General features: G+C 32.7%; 2 protein-coding genes across 2 annotated transcripts in view; one reads left to right on the top strand and one right to left on the bottom strand.

Moving 5' to 3' along the window:
• The window catches only part of LOC139099610 (uncharacterized), a 48,740-nt gene that overhangs the window by 6,537 nt on the left and 20,422 nt on the right, over positions 1-21,781 (top strand). The window lies entirely within an intron of this gene.
• LOC139099647 (sodium/potassium/calcium exchanger 5-like) lies at positions 15,804-19,232 on the bottom strand. The gene is made up of 6 exons (XM_070652171.1): positions 18,758-19,232; positions 18,359-18,691; positions 17,622-17,957; positions 17,046-17,498; positions 16,267-16,469; positions 15,804-16,195 (listed from the first exon to the last, which is right to left on the bottom strand). Exons 1-6 carry the CDS (start codon positions 18,912-18,914, stop codon positions 15,968-15,970), a joined length of 1,710 nt encoding a protein of 569 aa, XP_070508272.1. The 5' UTR covers positions 18,915-19,232; the 3' UTR covers positions 15,804-15,967.

Raw genomic sequence — 21,781 nt, 5'->3', positions numbered from 1 at the left:
TGAATTGGTTGTAGCAACTGAAGACTTCAAGACAATAATCTTAATATAGACGATGTAATTGTATTGATGAACTTAATATAATTTACTTCTAATCAATTTGTTTAAAGGTTCAAATCCTATCAGTAAACTAATTTATTTAATTGCTTGCTTCAGATCGATTTTTTTTAGCACTCTGAATCGTAAGCCGTTCATAAAGCGGTTTCTCCTGTTCCAAGCTAAATCCAAGTTCAAATGAACCGTTGCATTTAAATCCTGGATACTTTCGGTTGTCAATTTTCAACATATTATTCATATTAGAGTTTAAAACTCGACTTAAGACTGCTAAAATCGATTAAAATTTGTTGAAATTGTGTGAAGTATAACATTTGATACAAATTCCAATCAATTTTCAAATTTAATTCAGTTTAGCTACGACCAGTGATTTAAACTGTTCCAAAATCTTGAATACCCCTCTGAAAGTCCAAACCTTCTAAATTCATCCAATAATAATGCAACTATGACTCAAAGCCTATGTACATCCGTGGACAACCTGTGTGCCACCAAAATATTTTGGAAATACCATAAACCGTAAGCTGTGGCCGGTTTTGGTAGAGGCTTATCACCAAGGTATACTGCGATAAATAAAAAGATGCACACCACTGACCTACATAATACCTCTCTTCTTTAACTTTGTTACATTTGTGAATCTTACTTCATTAATTCTAATTTAAGAAGCTTTATGAAATTCGTTACATATACATTTTAATTTATGTAAGCCATCATTCTAGAACAACCTTTAAAGTCCATCATTATTTACGCAACATTCCTAAACCATAACAAGACATCACGTAATTATCATTAGAACCCTAACGCGTGCCCTTGTCTGCTCAATCTCAAAAACTCAATTCCAGTGCAAACAAGCAATTTTACAGCTCAATTGTAATGCGATCATCATTAAGACGATTAAAAGTTTTGTTTGTAAATTGAGCTATAATTAATGATTTTTTTTTTTTACAACTGAAAGAAAAGACTGAAAAAGTTACAATTGTACTAACTCACGACTCTCATGTTCCAATTGTAAATTATAAACAAAAAATTAATAATATTAATATAAAATATAGGTATGCTAATTAAGCGATGAGTGTGAAAATTTCAATAATAACGTAAATAAAAGAATGAATAATTCCCACACTAAAAATCACGATATATATTAATGACTGGCCCGAGCAACACAGTATGGCTCAATTTTGTGCAAGCTTTGAGAAAATGTCAGTAATGGAATCGGTTGGAAAGGTTATTGTAGTAAGCTAGGCTCCACATCGGCCCATGGTTCCAATATGTAGTTAGCAACCCGAACGACACCAACTGTTCAATTTTGTACAAGTCTTGTGATATGGCTAGCAAAAGAGTCAGATGGAAAGGCTTTTGTAGTATCCTAGTCTCCATATCGCGATAATACAACCCGAGCGACACAAATTTTTGCAATGCAGTCGATTATAAAGGTTATTGCAGAAAGCTAGGCTCCGAATTGAAGCATACTTATTTGCTTCCTTGGCTGGGGCACATGTGGCCTATTACGGCCAGAACGTCTCAAGTCGTCTCGAATTATAGTTACAATAAGTAGTAAGTACCCGATCGAAACAATTACGGCGAACTGCATTTTTCACCATAAAAATGGGTCAACCAGTCATCACGATGTCGTTGCAACTTCGTGTCTTACCGTTTATACGTCGACGTAGCAAAGCCCTCCCGAACACCATGTGCTGTTCGGGGTTAACCCATGTAAATCAGCACAATAGAGAGGATATATAATTAGGTTGTGATACATTTTTAATTAAAAAGATACACACACGTACACATCATTGATGAGTGCCATGAGCCATAAAATCCATAAATTTAGTCATTTCGAAAAAAATGCTTAACGCACCTTTAAAGCCACCAAAAAAAAAATCATGCGAAATTCTTCACAGATTTTAAAACTCAATTTTATGGTTTCAATAAATCGATTTTGTAAATATTTCGTTGTCGCAAGTGCATATCGTATTACCTTACGTATCTATATCCATTGTGGCTTGAAAAATTTAAATCACGTTTTTTTTTTTATTTCTCTCTCTTGTGAGCTTTACGAAATCTTTTTTTTAAAGCTTTATTGCCTTACTAATTATTATAACATACATAATAAAAAAAAATGCTATGGCAATTCTTATTGTATCTAGTCTAGTTAGATAGACGTGCATGTGTGATTTAATTGTAAAAAATTAAACCATTTCGAATATTCTACAATTCGTACATACATGGTTGTATCACGCATTTATCTAAAGACTGCTATAAAATAAGGTTTCCGTATAAAGTCATAACTTAGTTCGTCACATCGACCTTCGACTAGTCAATAATGGAAGTCCAATGCTAAAAATCGTCAACTTTTTTTTTGATGGATACTTTCCGATTTCACTTCACTTTGCTGGTCACGCAGTCAATGACATCGACATAAAAAATTTAAAAAAAAAATTTCTTCTTTCCTTTCTGTAAAGTCATGGCAATTTATCCTTTCATAAATAAACAATCAATAGATTGACTGTTATGTAGCTATTCCCGATCTGGACATATATTGATATGTTGCCATCATGGTGACATTGTGCCCGGTTGTTTAAGCCTAGTGGCTATTACTTGGTTCTAAAGTTACTGCCGTCTAGTTGCTAAGGAGGCAACAGTTCAATGTATGCCTGTCTGATCATGTCCCGAGCAACACAACCAAATCCCAAAATCAGACGACAATAAACAGTCACGATAAGATGCAACCCTTAATACCAGCAACTTAGTAGTGTCCTAGCAATCACCATGTGCCGATCGGTATCATGTATTATACTCAACTGAGGGATGTGATATAAAAGGCTTGTGGCTATAAAAAGAATATAGAATTCATGACATTAAAAATGATTTTATATATTTTATTTTTTCATTATGGGAATTGTGGTGATATATTGTTGATGTAGATAGGTATGTGCTTGATTCTTGACTATTTTGATAGAGCTTCACTTTAGTGACTTTATAAATTGGGATAAATGATAATATTTGCTTTAAACCTTAAACAATGCTTATCAAATGCTGGTCTACCTTTAAATCACTTTGAGAAGGCTTTAGGCTTTTTGGGTTCTATCTTCAGATCTGGGAGGTGGGCAATAAGTGATTCAATACAACCCCTACTTACTTTGTACAGAATTCTAATTCTATTCTATTCTTCTATTCCTGAAAATACTCAAAAATTTCAGACTCAAGTACGAAAAAAAGTTACAAGCGCCATAAAATCAGAATCGCGTGCAAACCTTTTAATTAACTTTTATTGCTAAAGTTCAAATCACGATTTTCCTGCGAAATTCACTCCAACCAGCCAAACGGCACGTTTAGTTCATTCTACAATACATTCCCCTAAACTGTCTCTTCATCAATTTCCTCATTAAATCACTCATACGGTCGGTTCTATAATCCTCAATTAAAGAGAATGAAAATCACCTCGAGCAAGTCATATGCATCCCAAAATCGTCCATAACAATGTTATTTAATCTTCTTACAATATACATTCCATCCTTCAAAATTTATTAAACTTCCCATCTATAATACCCATATATGCATCATGCAGACTTACACTACACTTTTACATTCATTCTAAAGTTTTATGACCGTATGATAAATGTATACAGGAAAAGAAAGAAGACTTCAAGTTGAGATTGATGATACCATTACTCTCATGACATTGGAAATTGAATGATGTTTATTCAATTAAATCAGCAATTGAACTTCACATTAAGTAGTCTTTGGAGATTTTTTTTTTTCATTGATTTATTTTCACGTTAGTCAATGCGCTGGACAGTGTTGTTGACTAGGAGTGCCTGGTGTTCAATATACTTTGAGGTATACAATGCTCTATGATATGACCTAGGGCACTACAACAATGAGTGGTTGGATATACTTTTGAACTACTAACTGGGTTGAACCCTATCAATACTCATGGACGGCTAGACTATAGTAAATTTCTGGGTATACCTTTGTCTGAGTAAACCTTACTCATACTTCAATCCATATCCTAGGATAAATTGTTCCAGCATAAAACATTGAATTATCCAGGTCCAGTCACCCAAAAGAATCTATGGCAATTTAAAAAATTACACAAATCTGTTAAATGATCCAATATACGTACCCTTGTCGTCATGATTCTAGCTTAGTTCCAAAATTGATTTAAATCTGCCAACATGGCAGAGACACTAGGGTCTTTTTGGATCAATTGACCGAATTATGCTTTTTGGGTTTAGACTTAAAGCAAGAGTAGGAAATGAATCAAAATTGTTAAAACTGTGATTAATTTGTTCTGTAATCTTGACCTGGACATTTCTGAGTATTCATACTAAGTCAGTATCTTGTCGTCTAGATGTCTGCACTCAGAGTGACATTTTATTTCGATCCTGGCAAGCAACTATGTGTCCATTGAAAAGCTTGAGTCTAGACTTGGTCTAGACCACAACCAGTCAGATAACAACCCTGCATGCACATTTACAGATCATCTTCATCATTTTGAGATCAAATTTGAAATTAAGCTTCGTGCCGTCATGAAAATTACAAAAAGAACTAGCAACAAAACGTAAACAATTTGTTTTTAATAACATGATTCATGAATGAATATTTTTTTTTTCTTTTTCGGAACAAAAGCCTTGAAATACACATGAAAAAAAAAGAAATTGTATTGAAAGCAGACAAATTAAAATATGTATGAATGGATATGAAAAAGAAGTAAGCAAAATGTCTATTTTAAAAACCATAACAACCGACAAATCGGAAACACAACTTGTAGTAGTTCATAAAACTATTGAACTTATATTTTTTTTCGGTATATGCTTTACATTCGTTAATGTCATGTTTTCTTTCACCTTTTAATTGGATTTGATTTCAGTTACTGACTGTAGTAGATTACTGGTTTGTTGCATTGTTCGAAGCTTTGCGGATAAGATTTCTGCGGTTTTCGGTTTCGTAAGATATTTGGATAATATTGATTCAATAAATTTAGTTGAATATGTAAGAAAGTTGTGCGATTTTTTGCTGGTCATGAGTAGCTATTGACGTCATTTTGATACATTTGTCAATTTATTTGCAATTTATTGATAGCAAGTTGTCACAATTCAATCATATTTTAATATTTTTTGGCACATTCCTAGGTGATAATAAGCTTAGAGAGAAGAATGCGAGAAGAAGGCGTTCAAACCTCATTAGGGGTATGTATACCCGAAAGGATACACTCGTGAGTTTGGTATTGTGCTGGATTTTACCAAATCTGGCGATCCTTCTTAGAGTCACGTCGACCTGTTACATTTTCACCCTTTTCTAAGCCGTGTGCCTTTTGTGCTAGAGCCTGTACCCCTGAAGTGGCATTTTAGATTGACATCAGATATTTCACACAACTTCTGTCAAGTCCATGAACCTAAAACTTAATAATTACAAAATTCGTCCAAAAATAACTAAAAGCTCACAAAATATATCACATCAACGTGCTCAGGATACATAATACTTTCATTTTTGCGACGTCATGTCATTCGAGAATGATGACGAAAATAGCACATATCGACAATGTGTCGCCAATATGTTGTTGCCAAAGGTATCAATCATGTACACTTGGCATTCATTATAAAGTCTTTGAAAGTATTAATCCGTATTTATCAGTTTCCTAACGTTTGCTTTAAATTTGTCCGAGTAGCCCAATTGAGGCGGTAGGGCCCCACTTGACTTGGAAGGGCGCAATTGCATATTCTAGTCGGTTTGTACAAAAAATTGAGTTTCCTGCATCATCCTGCATTCTTCCTTTAAAAAACGTGTCTTTTTACCCGATTTTTACAATATTTAAGGAATTTTAGGCCACCCTGCCCTAAATTATCCATAGAAACCCTCTTATAAGATACAAGTCCATTGACTCCAAGTCACAATACATCCAAAACTTCTATTCAACTTCGGAAACCAATTAAAATCCCAATAAAAAAGTCGAAGCAGAACAACATCAAAAGGAACTTTTGAATAGCGACGATGAAGTAAATAGTGCGAAAAGAAAACTAATGATGATTAATCAATGAAATGATCATGGACAAGCTCTTTTGACTGTATTTCTTTTGATAAATATTTGGTGCATGAAATGCTTTTGTAAGGTGCTGGTATAGAGTTAAAGTTCACGAGTTTAGTGAATAATTGTGGAAGATTGGCAGTTAAATTAAATTAGGAATTTATTGACTGAGGAATCTGGCATGATGTATTTAACGAAATTGGTGGAATCAAGGCTTAATTATTGGCAATTTTGTAGCAGAATTTTAATTAAAATTGCTGAATTTGGAATTTTGGAATGTCTTAATAATGAAGAATATTCGAGTTAAAAACTGCTGAGCTACAATGTCACTACGTGCTAGTCATTCTCAAAATCATGTAGCATGACACATGCTAAATCTAATCTGACCATCAATTCAATCAGACTGTGTGAATAATTCAAGTTTTATTGCCTCTGAGGATCAATTTAACCCAGATTAATTTCAAAAATAACCCAAATTCACTCCGATATTTTTCGTACTTCTTACTTCATACTTTTTTAAGCACTGCTCATCATTAAGACGTTATTTCAATCCGTTAATGCGTGGGCATGAAATAATGCATTATTCAGAAATTAATTTTTTCATTCATTTAAGTGAAATGGTTCAAGTTTCTATAGCTAACTTTAAAAACTGTTAATGGAGATGTCCTCATACTCTACATTGGATATTGTAGGGCGTTTCAAAAGCTTCTGAAAAAGGCAATTAATATTTTTTATTGTCCATTCAGTTAAGTGACAGATTTCTTATTTGGAATTCAGATGTGGTAAGGACATGATGCTTTTTGTAACATGCCCAAATGCTGGTTAATGGAGAGTATGGTATGATGGGTTATTTAATAAGTGATGTCATGGAAATTTAAGACTTTTAGTAGGATTCAGTTAAGAACTGTAAACCTGCATTTCTTTCATTTTAGACACACATGCCTGCAATTTTAGGTTGTACCTCAGAAGTCGTCTAAGACTCCAAACCTTCATTTCTTGCCTGTTTATCTGCAATTTAGTATGATTCCTAGATTATCAAGAGCTTCTCCTCAAGTATAATGTGTAATAAATATGTGACAGCCTCAGTGGAAAGTGGAGTCTATTGGGATGAGTTTGTAGTATAAATCCTGATCTAAAGTAAGGCATTTGACTGCTGATATTTGTTTAACGAGTGAAGGTGCACCAGACTTTTCGAATCAGTATAATTACAGTTTATAGTGGGATCAGAAGCACTGATTTGATGATATTACAGATTGTAGCCTATGTAGAGATGGGGGTATTGAGCTTGACAAGGAAAAAGACTGTACGGCTCATATTTACTTCATATGATTCAAATGAATTACCGAGTCTCGATACTCATGAACCCAGGATCGGTATTCCAATAATTAAATACAGTAGTACTAAACAATTCAGTCACTGACCCACTTCAACTCACGTGTTGCCCTCGATCTCCCTCAAAATTAGACATGATACAAATATAAACCTTCTAAGAAATTCAATTTTAAATACCATTTATGCAAACAGCGAAAACAACTTAAAAACTCATTTAGTAAATTCACGAAACTGCATTAAATTTTCATCGTTGAATTCGTCCACGGTGTTTTGTTAATGCCAGGAAGTAGCAGCTCAAGCTTAGTATGAAAAATAAACGAATTTTCATTTAACAAAAAAAGCTATATGCAAAATTTATTGTTTGGTGTGAATGCCTCGCATAATAACCTGACCCACATAAATTATAAGCATTTCGGAACCAGCAATTTAAATATCCTTTATGTAGGAAGCATTCAGATGCTGGGATTGTTGGTGTGTTTTTTTTTTTTGTAAATTTTTCATTAACACAAATGGAATTCATTTCAATTTTTTATGGGTAATAACTTACAAGCTGTTAAGCATTAAGATTCACACATTGTGCTTTTGTGTTAATTTGATTTTTTGTGCTTATTTGGCAATAAATTTATTGTTTATCATCAAAATTGACTTATTTGTTTTTATTGACCAATGTTATTGTATATCCAATAACGTCCATTTCTTACTTCTGTCATGATGCAAGCTATAATGAACAAATTTTTTTAATTAAATTTCAATTCACATTATCTAACTCATTTACATATAACTTAATTTTAAATTTCAACAACATATTTTTGCAATACCCTGAAGCTTAATTTTAATGAATAGGATATACAATCAATGTAAAATTTAAGTCAATTTGTGCTTGTCAATTTTGCAAACTTTTTTGGCTTTTTTTTAAACGAAAAAATTTTTTCAACATATTTTATTCATTTTATCAACGACGCAACGAGATCAGAGTTGATGAATTTTTGAGTAGCTGCTGGAAGCATAATGACAGTCGATGTCATTTTTAGCTTTTATTTCTGCCTGCAGCGAGGAAAAGTGATGTGATTTTCAGCTGCTGAGTAAATTGTTGCTAAGTTTGTGTGATTTTTAGTGAAATTTAAAGGTAGTCAGAGTTGTGGAGTTGTTTTTGGTGTAAGAGGGACTTTTAAGAAGACGGGTGACTATAATAACAAATCCAGGGCTGAGATTTTGTATGAAAAAGTCGACTAGAGTCGACTTTGACCTCTGGACAAAGCACAGTATCAGAAATGCAATTATAAATTTGTAAAAAAAAAAATCATGTGAGGGTTTAGGAGTAAAATATTGAAACTAGTTGAAAGGTTTAGGATTATTTGAGAATTATAACGGTAAGACGCAAATTTAACCTGACAACACCGTAACAGCTATTCAATGAATGATTCTTTAACCAGGTAACTTGCTAAAACTAAATATATGAGTGTAAAATTAAGCAAAAATTTATAATTTTGAACCATACAATTTGATTAAAAAATGGGTTCGATTCCCAGCTATAACATCTAATTCTGATCAGATTTTGTTCAGCATCCGTAAAGGTTTATTTTTTAACTTAAAGATTTTTTTGCAAAAAATTAGACATAAATCTTCATTCATAAATTAGAGGTCGTTTGCTTATTAAGTAATACTAGGGAGGAAATGAAGGGTAGGTCCTTAGTTTAGATATGCTTTAAATCAGTGGTAGGCAATCATTTATGTTATCCAACTCACTTTAATAGTAATCCACGACCAAAACCGTGTACGGCTTGCAATTCATTACATTTTTAGTCAAATTTGGCAGCACACTTGTAAGCCGCGGAGCACAGGTTGTCCACTATCTAGGGAGGATGAAGATCTCAAAATTGTCCATACTTCGCATCTTACTTATTATGGTAAACAACCCCAAATTTACTAAATTTATCCACAAAATCACATCCATCAACTCTGCACAGAAAAAGAAGTAATTTACATAATTTCAAAAACAGAGCTTTATGTACATTTCATTGATTGCGTCAAACTAAGTAAACAAATAAAAAAGTATATATACACAGCAGAAAAAAAAAATCTGATGTATGCCTTCTCGTAACGCTCGGACTTACAATGTTAATAAAACAATTTTTTTTTAAGTAATTTATTTTTTGTTGTTCAAATAATTTTTGCGCAAAACAGCATTTAAGCGCCATGTAATATGCTGCGGGTATTGTTAAACTATTGAATAGAAAGTAGATCAATTTACAAAAAAATTTGTTTCTTTAATTTTACCGAAAAAAAAGCTTTAAAAAATGCAATAATTTTTTCTGTGTCTTTTTGGTAATTTTTAATGCTTCAATTGTTAATTTTGGGTCACTTTTTACTTCATCTATTGTGCCGCATTTCTTGTTTGTTAAAGCTTATTTTTTTTCACATAGTAAATTATACATAAAGGCTTTTGTAAAATAAGATTTGCACAGATTAACGTCTCTTTGGAAAACAATCAGACAGATAAATCTCTCATTTGTCATTAATTCTTTGACTCTCTCATGTGTGTGTCCACGCGACACAAATATTCATTAAAATTAATTTCCTCGCTTGAATGAAAATTTTTTTATTTTTTTTTATCTATCGTAAATCAGAGAAAAATTAATGGAAATGAAAAATCTCACTTTTTTACTTGCCTATGCGAAAATTGAATTAATTTTCAATTTTGTATGTAGTATGTGTGACCCGGGGAGTATATAGTTTGTTAAAAAAAAATTCGAGGTAAATTGTCAATTTATTTTATATACTTGCTAGGCTATGAGTGTGAACTGGTCAAAATGATGAAAATTGATGAAAAATTAATAAAATGGAATTTTACAGTTCTTCAGGCTTTGCGTTCAGGGCTTGTAATGTGTGTTCTATTTTCTACAGTATGACATAGGATATAGTCTAGAATCTCTAGATTATTATTACCAAAGCCTAGTATGTTATTCCTTAACAGGCAAAGCTTGCTCACCTTAAATACACTAGATGTGCATGCTCGCGAACATTGCTCTTACCCTACTCTTAATGAGCACGCTCTTTACTTTTAACAGCAGTAAACCACTAGGTTAATTATTCCTAAAATATGCCCCTTGATGTCAAATAGGCAAATATAACGTTAAAATTTGTGATTTAGATAGCCTAAAATCTGTAATTTTATGGATTCAGTCCCTAAATTTACAACTTTTTGGATCATATCTGAAAGAGTGCACAACAATTTGTTGAGAATCATTCCTTAAACTGGTAAAAAGTAAACTTTTTTTTATCGCCCATCAAGTTTATAGTAGGACTGATGCATAAAACAGTAAATTTTAACTATTCAAATCTAAGAGATCCGGAGCTTTGAGTTATATGCGTTTTATGGCTAATGACAGTTTAACTAATGAGGGTTCGCCAAACTAGCGCATTCAAATCTAGGCCTAAAATTTATGGTTAGATCCAAATCCCTTTTTTGACGACATTACTGTCTTTAAACTACAAACAAAAGGCTGTGAGTCGCATTTCTCGAGTCACTTCAGTTTACCAGGAGTAATGCATACTCTAAAGCATTCCTTTATTTATTTTCCAACAAAGTCCACAATTCCCCTACAAATATCCACTCCTTACGCATCCACATCTCGGGAACAAATATTTTTTCTGCATTTTTCAATTTTTTTTTTCACTGTTCATTGCCTGACTACGAGAGATCGATAAATTTAATTTTACTTTCAATTACTGAATCATGAAAACGAAAGAGCTGTACATCAAATAATTCAATCAGAAATTTACTTTATATTCGCAATTGAACAACATTTTTTTTTTATTTTTTATTTCTGTTGTACATGAGTGGAATCAGACGAGAGCAATGCACCCATATGATGTAGTGAATTCAATGAATCTCGGCTGCTATTCACAGCTATATGTAAAATAAGCAATAATAGACTTATTTTACTCGAGACCATGATCAGTTCCTTCCTCTATTAACAATAGCATGTCACTGAAATGGACAGAGATAGAATAGGAATTGACACATTTGTGATGAAACAGAAATGATGAAAATTACCGGGTATAAGACATAAGAGCTGTGATCCATTGTGATTAGCAATGATTATTCTTCAAAACAAACTCATAACACGATAATAATGATGATTATCACATTAGTTTTCATGGTCAATTGCGAGCAAGTGAATGGAGACTAAGTCGTAGTTATTAACGAGAAGCCATTAAAAGCAGATTCAATCTGTATTTAAAAATAATTTAACAGAAATTGCTTTTATTGTGCGATTGTGCCAAAAAAAAAAATTGTTTTCTTAACTTTACTTTTATGTAAGATTGATTTTGTCATCATCCATAAATGTGCTGTAAGATTTAAATTTTAAGTAATTATTTACGATGAATTTGGCAATTTGCATTGGCAAAATGTTGTACTTGAAAGCTTTGTTTTTTGTTTTTGGTGAATTATTGTGATTTATTGTGCAATCGTGCTCGATTTTATGTTTTTTGGAGTTGACAGAATTATTTCAGTATGACTTAATATCCTCTTTGGTAGCCTTTGTGGGATATGTGTAGCAATGCTGTGGAACGTTTTAATGCAAGTTTAGAGCTTGAACATCTAATTACTGTATTACTGGTCAAGCTGACTTAGGTTTAATACCCATCAAAGTAAATTCAGTTATATTCTACTCAGTATGCTCCCTTGGATGACACTTGCTTGCTTACTTCGCTGGTTCAAATGTTTCGGATCCCTCTATAATCTGTAGGTCTAAAGGTTGTAATACAAGCTATTATTAATCGAAATACCTCCAGCTTATAAGGCTGCGCCCTTTAAATAATATATAATTTGTTTGCTGACTTCCAATTATCAGTTCCCAATGCCAAGTACATCACTATTTCTATCAACAGTTTCGTTCCATGTGTTCTTAGGCTGCCTACATGATTAATTCGATAATATGACACCATATTTGTGATCCAAAAGTGTGATTTCAGCGAGAGTTTAGAGATGTGTCACCACGACAATCCGACTATATCTCGACCTACAAAGACTACTTCAAAGTTGTACTAATGAGAGTCTTTTGGGTCAAAGCCCCGTTGGACAAAAATCCTATATTGTCTATTATTTGTTGACACATCTCCAATATACACCCCTAACCCTCATATTTTTGCTTTTCCAAGCTTTTGCTGATCAGAGCTCGAAATCTACAAAGAGCTCTGCTGAATATTTTCTATATGTTGTTTCTAGCCACAAAACCCATTTCTAACATTGAACAATGCGTTTATAAGAACTAATAGCTTTAAATTCGGCTAATTACAATTATCAATGTCCATAATTAATCAGCACAACACTGAAAAAGATTTAACAAATTACTTAGATAAATTCTATTCAGCCTCAATTCCCCAAACCACAAAAAATATCTTTAAAATCTCATTAACAAAATTATTGAAAAACTTAAGCAATAAATAACCATTAATAATACTGACAAATATTCATTGTGAAACCAATATTCAATTGCTAATGTCTTTTTAATTTTCAATCCAAAGAAGCTTATAAATCCATAAGTACAGAGCTTGATTTTAAATTACAGATTTTCCAAGCTAAATACTACAATTTCACACTAATTTTGCAAAAATATCAAGTTGAGGTTGATTACATCTATAAATTATAAAAGCACAACAAAAAAATCAGCGAGAGTTTAGAAATCATCAGTTAGCACTAAAGTGACATTTCACGCAACATTTATGTCATCTTTTTACGCCAAATTATTTCAATTTTTTTGAAGCTCTTAAAGGCTCATGGCTGTTTGAACAAGATGACGTTTAGTAGATGTAATAACATGATAGGCGTATGATGTGCGATAGTTGATGATTTTAATGCAGGGTCAATATACTTTGGATGTGTGGAAATAGAGGTAAAGTTGAGTGATTGACAATGTTTTAGATTTTGAGGAAGATTATTGAGAAAATTTTGTCAGTTTTGAGTCATTTGAAGAGTTTAAATTAGTTTAGAGACATTTATTACAGATTGAGACACTATTGGCTGAATAAAGCTGTGAAATTTTTATATTCACACCGTTTTCACGTGTGAATGTATTGAATTTGTTCAGATTGAAAAATCAGTTTTTGGATTTTTCAGCAAAACTAAGCACAATTGCAAGTTTTGTTCTAGCGCAAAAAGTTTGTGCCTGGAATTTCTCACCATAATCAAAAAACAGATTTGAAATTGGTTGAGGCATTGCTGAGAAAATCGAAAAATTCACTTTCTGTAAGCAAGCAAACAAACAAACAAACAAACAACCCGCTGGAGACTGATTTCAAACATGTGCCAAGCGAAGCTTTGATGAGCCTGATTCCTCAAACATTTGCCAAGCGAAGCTCCTAGTTTTTATGGACGGTGTGAATATATCCGCATTGGGTTTCTACCCGATACACTAGTTATGTTTGGGTATCAATCGAATTATAATGATATTAAGCCTTAAAATATTGAACAATTTAAAGTATTTTCATCTGATTTACGCTTAATTTTGGGTGATTTTAAAGCACTTAAGTGACTTAGAGTAGTAGCAATGATGAATTAGTCAGAATGCAATCATGAGTGACCTCCTACTCCAGTTCTAGACAAGCAACATACTTTATGTGATATACAACGACATTAATTGTTGCTAAGAAAGATTTAGTCAGATTTAGAATGTTATAGCTAGTCCTAAACAAATTGCATCATATGAAGAATGTTACCGCATGTCATGTTATGGAAAATTTTGATTTTTTCCAGTATCGTCTGCATACATTCCTCTAACAAGCCGTAGTTGATAGGTGCCAAAGTAATTTTCTGGACTATGCAATCTAGTTAAGGCTCATGTCATACAACCGACACAAATGTGCCCTGGAAACTATATTGTGCTGCTTAGTTGTTGATTATTAATTACTTGCATACTTAATTCAATGGTCGTACAGGTCAATATTGTGATCTATGGCCTCCTTACCTAGCAACTGCTTTGCAATTTCCAATACCAAATTGCAATACTGTCTCTATCATTAACTTCCGTCTATGAGTTCTTTGGCCGTCCACGTGATCTTTTGACATCTACATAGTCAGACTTAAAGACATAAATTAGCCTTTTACGGGAGGCTCTACAGCTCTTGTTTATTGGTTCAGCAAATATCAGATCAGCACAAACTCTTACATTTCATCATCAACCTTTCTGAAGCAACTCATGCCAGCACAAACCAATTCATATCATCTTACATATCACTTACAAATAACCTCCAAAGAATCTAATTTACCAAAAGAATAAAGCCTATTAGTTCCACCAAAAAATTACGTTGCAAACAGCTCCGGAAGCTAAACAATCATTAAAAGCATCTTGAAGAATTTTATAACCCACAACAAAAAAAAAGAAGTATTTCTTTGCGTTTACTTGAACGGAAAAGGGAAGCCAATAAAAATTATTACCCAACCTACTCGTGTGTAATCACATTTTTGATTCTGCAAAAAAGAAGTCACTCACAACCGTCATCGTTAAATTGGTAAAAAGTAAATTGAGTCATCAAATTGTCTCTGGATAGGAAATCAATTATTTTGTGCAATCGAGTCATTTCGGCTCCATTAGGTTAATGACTCGAGATGATATTGAAAAAAAGAAGTAAATTTAATTTTTGTGGTCATGGAAACAAAAGAAAGCATTTCATTAATTTCACTTTCATTTGATTTCCCATGCCGCAATGTTTTATTGTAATTTCTCAATAATTTGATGAGTATGGATATGAAAAAAAAAAAACAATTTGTATAGACATTCCACAGAAGTTAAAGAAACCACCGACTTTATCAGAAAAATGAAAAAAAAATGTAATAACAATTGTAAACATTCATTCATTAAATACAGTATATTGTAATATCTATGTAATATGCAATAGCTATGTAATATGTCAGAGACCTAATTTTCATTTCGATAAGCATAAACAATGGAACTAAATTTGTGTGTGCGATGATTTCCACGTACAAATGGTCTATCAAGTTTAAAATTTATCGCAATATATTCTTGGGGGTCATTCGTAAGTGATGTATGTTGATGTATTCATGTATTGACCTCTTGTATTGTCTGTCATGTGATGCTCATGCAAAATCATTGTCATATAAGCTCTAAGTCATCTCTTTATGAAGTAAATGACGTCATTACTAAATGATCCCCAATCCGCTACATGTGCTCCGTATCTCGGTAGATGTAGGTCATCAAAAAGTGACAAAGGTTGATGTTTTGACTCCAATGTCCTCTGTCATGTGAATTTCAAAGCTCTAACTCCACCTAACACTCTACTAAGTCATGGACGTCATTGCTGAACTATCCCTACAATACGCTACATGTGCTCCGTATCTCGGTAGATGTTGTATTTTGTGAAACAATAGACAGTAATTTATCATATTTTATTTTTTCCTTCTTTTCTGGCCCACAACATAAAGAATAGCTTATGCATACATAAGTATTATGTAGATTAAGGTTATCATCGGTGGGGTCATGTGCTGAAGTCAGCATTTTATAGCTTCACATTCTAACCTTATTTTTGCATTCATATTCAAATTAAGCCATTAATCGCTGCAATGGATGGAAAATTCATAGGAATAAAAAGATTCATTTCCAGCATAAATGTGAATATGAGAAATATTAGATAAAATACTGAACAGCTGATGCCAATATTTCTATCCAACTTGAATCTGTTGATGATGAATAATAATATGAAAATAAAGAGTGTGGCTAGCAATGAGATTGCTGAATACGTGATTCCAGTTGAGGCGAGCGTGATCTAAAACAAAAAAGAATAAAGAGAATAAGGATCATAAATCCATGATACACAAAAGAATTTTTAATGCTTACCGATGGCTTTCCCGAAATCAGCGGAATAATCATTGTTCTTGCTGACCATGGAAGTCCCAAACACAGCAAAATATCAAAGATATTCGAACTAATCGCATTACTGATTGCCATATTGGCATTTCCTTTTGTCGTCATAATCACTGATGATACCGCTTCAGGTATGGATGTACATGCACCAAGAAATATTATTCCCATAATGCTGTCTGTAAAATTGTTAAAGAGAAAAGAAATAGAATTAAATTAATTAAAGTTTTTTCTGTACAGCACTGCTAAAATAATTAACTAAATTGCTCTGAATCACGACATGTTGATAAATTCATCCTCACTCAGACACACAGACATGGTAGGAAAGTTTTTAGACAATAATAAAAAATAATTGCTGGATCTGTAGATTGGAGGGGCAGGGTTGGGGTTTTGGGGACTTGGTATTGATTTTAAGAGAATTTTTGGAAAAAGTACGGACAACCACAGGATATACCTTAGTCTACAAATGCGGATAGAATACACTGATAGGCAGTGAACGCTTGGCAGTCACTTATTAACTACATAAATGTCACTGTCAGCATTATGGCCATTGTGTGCTATTTTGGCTTACCCTACTATCTTAAATAATCAGTACTTAGAAGATACCCAAAGAGTCTATATTGACCATTCCATCCTAATACACCCCTATGGAACTTTATCAATGCCTCAATCTCATCAACATGTCATCACTAGGCCTACCCAACCACCCAACTCTGTCTCACAAAAGAGCAAAAAAAATATCCCATAAAACTTACCAACATTAGCAATCATTGAAGCAATTAAATAGCTTAAGCAGAGTATCCATGCCACACAGTTGATAAATGTGACAACGTAAAACTTTTCATAGCGTCTACAATCGGGTATTGTACACCACAAAATGAAAGTTATTGGCCATTTTAGAATGAATAGAAGAAGACTAGATTTTCTCGGTAGTTTCCATGGATTTGTTGCACAGTCATCATCATCATCGTCTAATTTTTCATATTCCACAACTAAATTGATGTTATTCGCGTCTAAGTCTATGGTGTATTTACGATTCTGATTATGAATTGATTCATCACGCACAAAAAGTGGACTGATTTCCGTTACTTTATCGTCATCGTAATCATCAGCATAATACAGTTGTGATGAAACCTTTGAAAATTGTATCTTAATTATTCGTGCAATGAGCTTCATTTTTTCAGGTGTTATATCGCTGCTGTACATCACTAAGTGGAGAAATAAAAGAGTAAATCATCAGTTTAATGCAAGACACAAAAGAGAGGCGAGGAAAATCATAAAAAAAAAATCGGAAGTTATGGTTTTCTCGCTCTTTTTGGATTATTACTTACTGATTAAGTAGATGCCATATCCAGCGACCATTAAAGCAGCTTCATGCCACATTATGAGATGATCATAAATCACAACGATGAGTCCAATGATAGACAGAGCATAAAAAATGCAGTCTCGGCTGAGTAGATATACATCTATTTTGTGAACTGACCGTGTCAAGATTCCGCAGCATGCTGTGATGACTAAAATATTAAATATAGATGAGCCAACGACTGTTCCTATGCCAATACCACCGTCCGAGATGAATGTTCCTACGCAACTAATGCACAATTCTGGCATTGATGTTGCCATTGACATAAATGTTCCAGAAGCGAGTTCATGTCTGATATTTAATTCTGTGGATGAGGATATAAATGGAAAATGTTAGTAATTGGTTAAGAAGGCGCAGTTTAGGGATTGTATGAAATGTTATGACTGTTGGCATGAGGGAGATAAGCAATTTCATAGTCTAGAGATAAGAGACATGAGTTCGAATCCCATAAAAAATTCAAACGAATTTTCAATGATTTTCTGAATTTCAAGCTTTCTGAGCATTGACTAGACATCATGCTGCTTACTTCAGACATGTCTGTTTCACAGCAAATCAGTCAAGCCTGAACTCAGACACCAAATTATGACAAAAAGTAAGCAACAAATTGCACAAAAAAATCTTTGTCTCAAAGTCCATACAAGTGCGGCTAATAAATTGGAAGCCATAAATAATATATAAAATAATATAAAATAAATTAATACATACTATGACAAAAAACATGAATCGATGCCATAAAATATTCGTCGCAAATTATGGCTAGCATCCAAAAACAATAACATGACACCAAAACTTGTGCTATTATCCTACTGGTATTCTTCTTTAGAGCATTAGTACCATTTTGAACAGACTCATTTATTGCTAATTCAAGAACTGCTTGACTTCCATAATAATTCAATTCTTCCGGTTGTGTAAAGGTATCATCAGTTCTATTATTATTATTTTGTGTGTATAAAACATGCTGTGATTGTATGGAATATGTATCTTGACTATTTTCATGATCACTCATACCCAACAGTCGTCGTTGTGATGATGTAAAAACTGGTAAAAAGTAGATTATAGTCACTATGACTTGATTTTTATAAACAATGAGCAATTTATACTTACCAAGAGATTTCTTATCGTCGTCACGATTGCGTTTAATGCTCACTTCATCTTCCGTCACATCATTTATGATAAATATTCGTGTAAGAATGAAGAAGAAGCATGGAATCAGTAACAATGATATCCGTACGCAAAGTGAAATTTTGAGTTTATTTAACATTTTTACTTTTTTGTTGATGATTGTCTTTCCTGAATGAGTTGTGTAATTTTTATGGTACTTAATGAACTAATTTACTAGCCTTAATATATTAAAACTTTGTTGACAAACATTTTTGAGATCTTATGAAAGAATCTCCAAAATCTGTTTATTGAGATTCACTTGATTTATGTCACAATCCATATTGACATAACTGATTCTCATCGATTCAGCCTACACATGACGCACTTATATATATTAAAAAGATGGAAACTTAAATCTAAAACACGCGCTGGATGAGCCTTAAATGCTCATCACATTCGAGTACGAATGACACTTCTGGTATTATTAATTCTTAATACTGATTTCGTTTTTTGAAAATGACGTGCATTTATACTGCCTCAATACATTCATAAATTACAGTAGATGACATATACGTTAAAAGGACATTGTATATTTTTTGTTATCAGTGATTCTATTGTTTTGATGATTTATTGTAACGGTATTTTGGAATTTGAAACCTGCAAAAGTTTAAATGATAATATTTTTGGGATGGAACTTACTCAGGTAGAAAATTGAGGTAGGATTATTTAGATTCTGAATTTTCCATGTGTCAACATGCTGTAAAAGTAAAGTTTACATTGTAAACAAGCTTTTAAAGCGCATTTTAGTCAAAACTTAATATTTTGCAACTTTGAAGTTCAATATTGTTAATTTAATAACTTATTTACATAACATTCGAGTATTAAAGATTAGAACTATGAATCATTAAGTTTTCACAACCAAAATAGTAAACAAAATTATTTTCTTTTGTTTACATTCTCACATCAAATGTTTATCATTGAAATTTACTCTAATAATCTACTCAATTGGTAATTATTCATTCAAAAACTACTTCATATGTATGAGCAAAGAATAAAGTGCAAAAATTACTTGCTAAATCAGCTTTTAGAGTGATTAATTCAGACAATTACTTTAGTTCTATAAATTTTATAGCTATTGTAAATAAATGCGGGAAAAAATTCGATCCAAAAGTGCGGGAAAAATTCAAATCTATGAAAAAATAACTGTATTTACATGTTGTCAGGTTTAAATGTTCCTGACTTCATTCTCAAAGCACAATCATGCTTCATTATTGTCATATCATCACATTTAGCGATAATACTTGACATTTTACTACAAAACATACAAGAGATGAATCAAAAACTTCCAAATGTTATCTCGAAAATCAGCAAACAACTTGAACTTTGTTGAATTTTAATTCTCACCGTAATCAAAACATTATTAATGTATTTTAAATTGAAATGTATACAATGAGACTCTTCAACACTGATTCAGCACGTCATTAAAAACTTAATGCTATACTGAGAAAATAATTTATCAATATTAAGTGATTTAAATATTTATACATCGTTACCTAACGTGCCCTATTTCCTACACAATGAGCTAAAGGGGGGATTTCCATCAATTCTCGCACTTGAGCATGTGTATTTCAACACTAAGAATGTACTTATTATCACAAGAGATGTAAATAGAAACATAAAGATACATTTCATTCATAACATGACTAAGAATAGGAAGAAATATTGCTGGAAGTGCAAAGTGGAAAAAGAAATGCGATAAGAGGTTTTTTACTTTGTTTACTGTCATCTCTTCTATTTCCATCCTAGAAACAAAACAAAAAATATGTATCTTGTCACACGATGCTTGTGTGATTCAAATAGATGTTCCCAACAGTGTTGGTTGTTGGGTGGCTGTAAGCATGTTTCTGATATGAATCTACATATGTAGCACAAGCTGGTGTTTGAAAATTCTGATCACAGAGTTCTAACAGACTATGACTGTACTAACATTGTGCCATGATGTCATGTTGCATGTTGCTTAGTAGCATGATAACATGTTGGCATCATGGTATCATATTATCGTCATTGTCTGTTAGGTTTCTGCGATCAGAATGCGTCTAACACTACACCGTGCTTTGTAGATTCAGATTAGAAACATAGTCACAGCTACACAACAACCAACACTGTTGGGAGCATCTGTTTAAATCATACAAACATCGTGTGACAAGATACGATAAGATGGTACCATGTGACATACGTTGCATACTTGCATGTTTGCATCATGTTGTCACGTGATGTTCGTTATCTGTTAGGTAATGGTCATGTTAGTATGCTTAATGTCTGTTAGGAGGATTTAATCTGAAGTGTATATCCCACATATAACAAAGAATATGATAAGTTCCATTCATAAAAATCGGATGCAACATTATGTTGTGTTCTTAGTGTGACGTGGTGCGCATTATCTGTTAGTATGCATTTTGTAGATGCATCCCTGACTTAGGCATCAAAACTAAAATATGTCCAATACCTAGAAACCAACTCTGTCTCCTCCATATGTAGAACATGAGAATTTTCATAGGCACTAGAGAGGCTCGTGCTATTTTAATTAGAATTGCAGTTTTTCTTTCAGGAAATAATTATTTTTACATACTTACTTAGCTTTTGTCATTCTTAGACTCATGATTTCAAAAAAAAATCTCAACTAATGCATTTGTCTCAGCTTGTTGACTCTTAAAGCGGCCTAGTAACAAGACATGAGAGAAAAAAATGTTTTGTGTCTGTTTGCATATTAATTAATTACGGGTTTCAAGATTTTGCTGATAATATCTCAGTTGGATGTTCCAACAAATTAATTTTCTCTTTATGACACTTTCTGTGTGCTTTATCTTTTAGGTCGATTTATTGTGGGTTTGCAAAAAAGAAGACATTTTGTGACTTCATTAAGCTCTTTGTAATTGTAGGGAAATTTTATGATGTTTATTTAAGAAGTATCACTGTTCAGCTTGATTGTTTGCAATTTAAATTTTGATTGTTTACCCAAATTGACCC

Source organism: Chironomus tepperi, unplaced genomic scaffold, assembly GCF_022539635.2.
Source record: "Chironomus tepperi strain 1889 unplaced genomic scaffold, CSIRO-AGI_Ctep_v1 contig_479, whole genome shotgun sequence".
Classification (NCBI taxonomy): domain Eukaryota; kingdom Metazoa; phylum Arthropoda; class Insecta; order Diptera; family Chironomidae; genus Chironomus; species Chironomus tepperi.
Note: the sequence above shows the minus strand (reverse complement) of the source record. Positions and strands in the feature narration are given on the sequence as shown.

Coding starts and splice junctions, on each gene's coding strand:
- LOC139099647 (XM_070652171.1), bottom strand. CDS start 18,914: ATGTTAAATAAACTCAAAATTTCACTTTGCGTACGGATATCATTGTTA. Junction 18,692..18,757: donor CGACGATAAGAAATCTCTTG/GTAAGTATAAAT, acceptor ACTTTTTACCAG/TTTTTACATCATCACAACGA. Junction 17,958..18,358: donor GATTCATGTTTTTTGTCATA/GTATGTATTAAT, acceptor CCTCATCCACAG/AATTAAATATCAGACATGAA.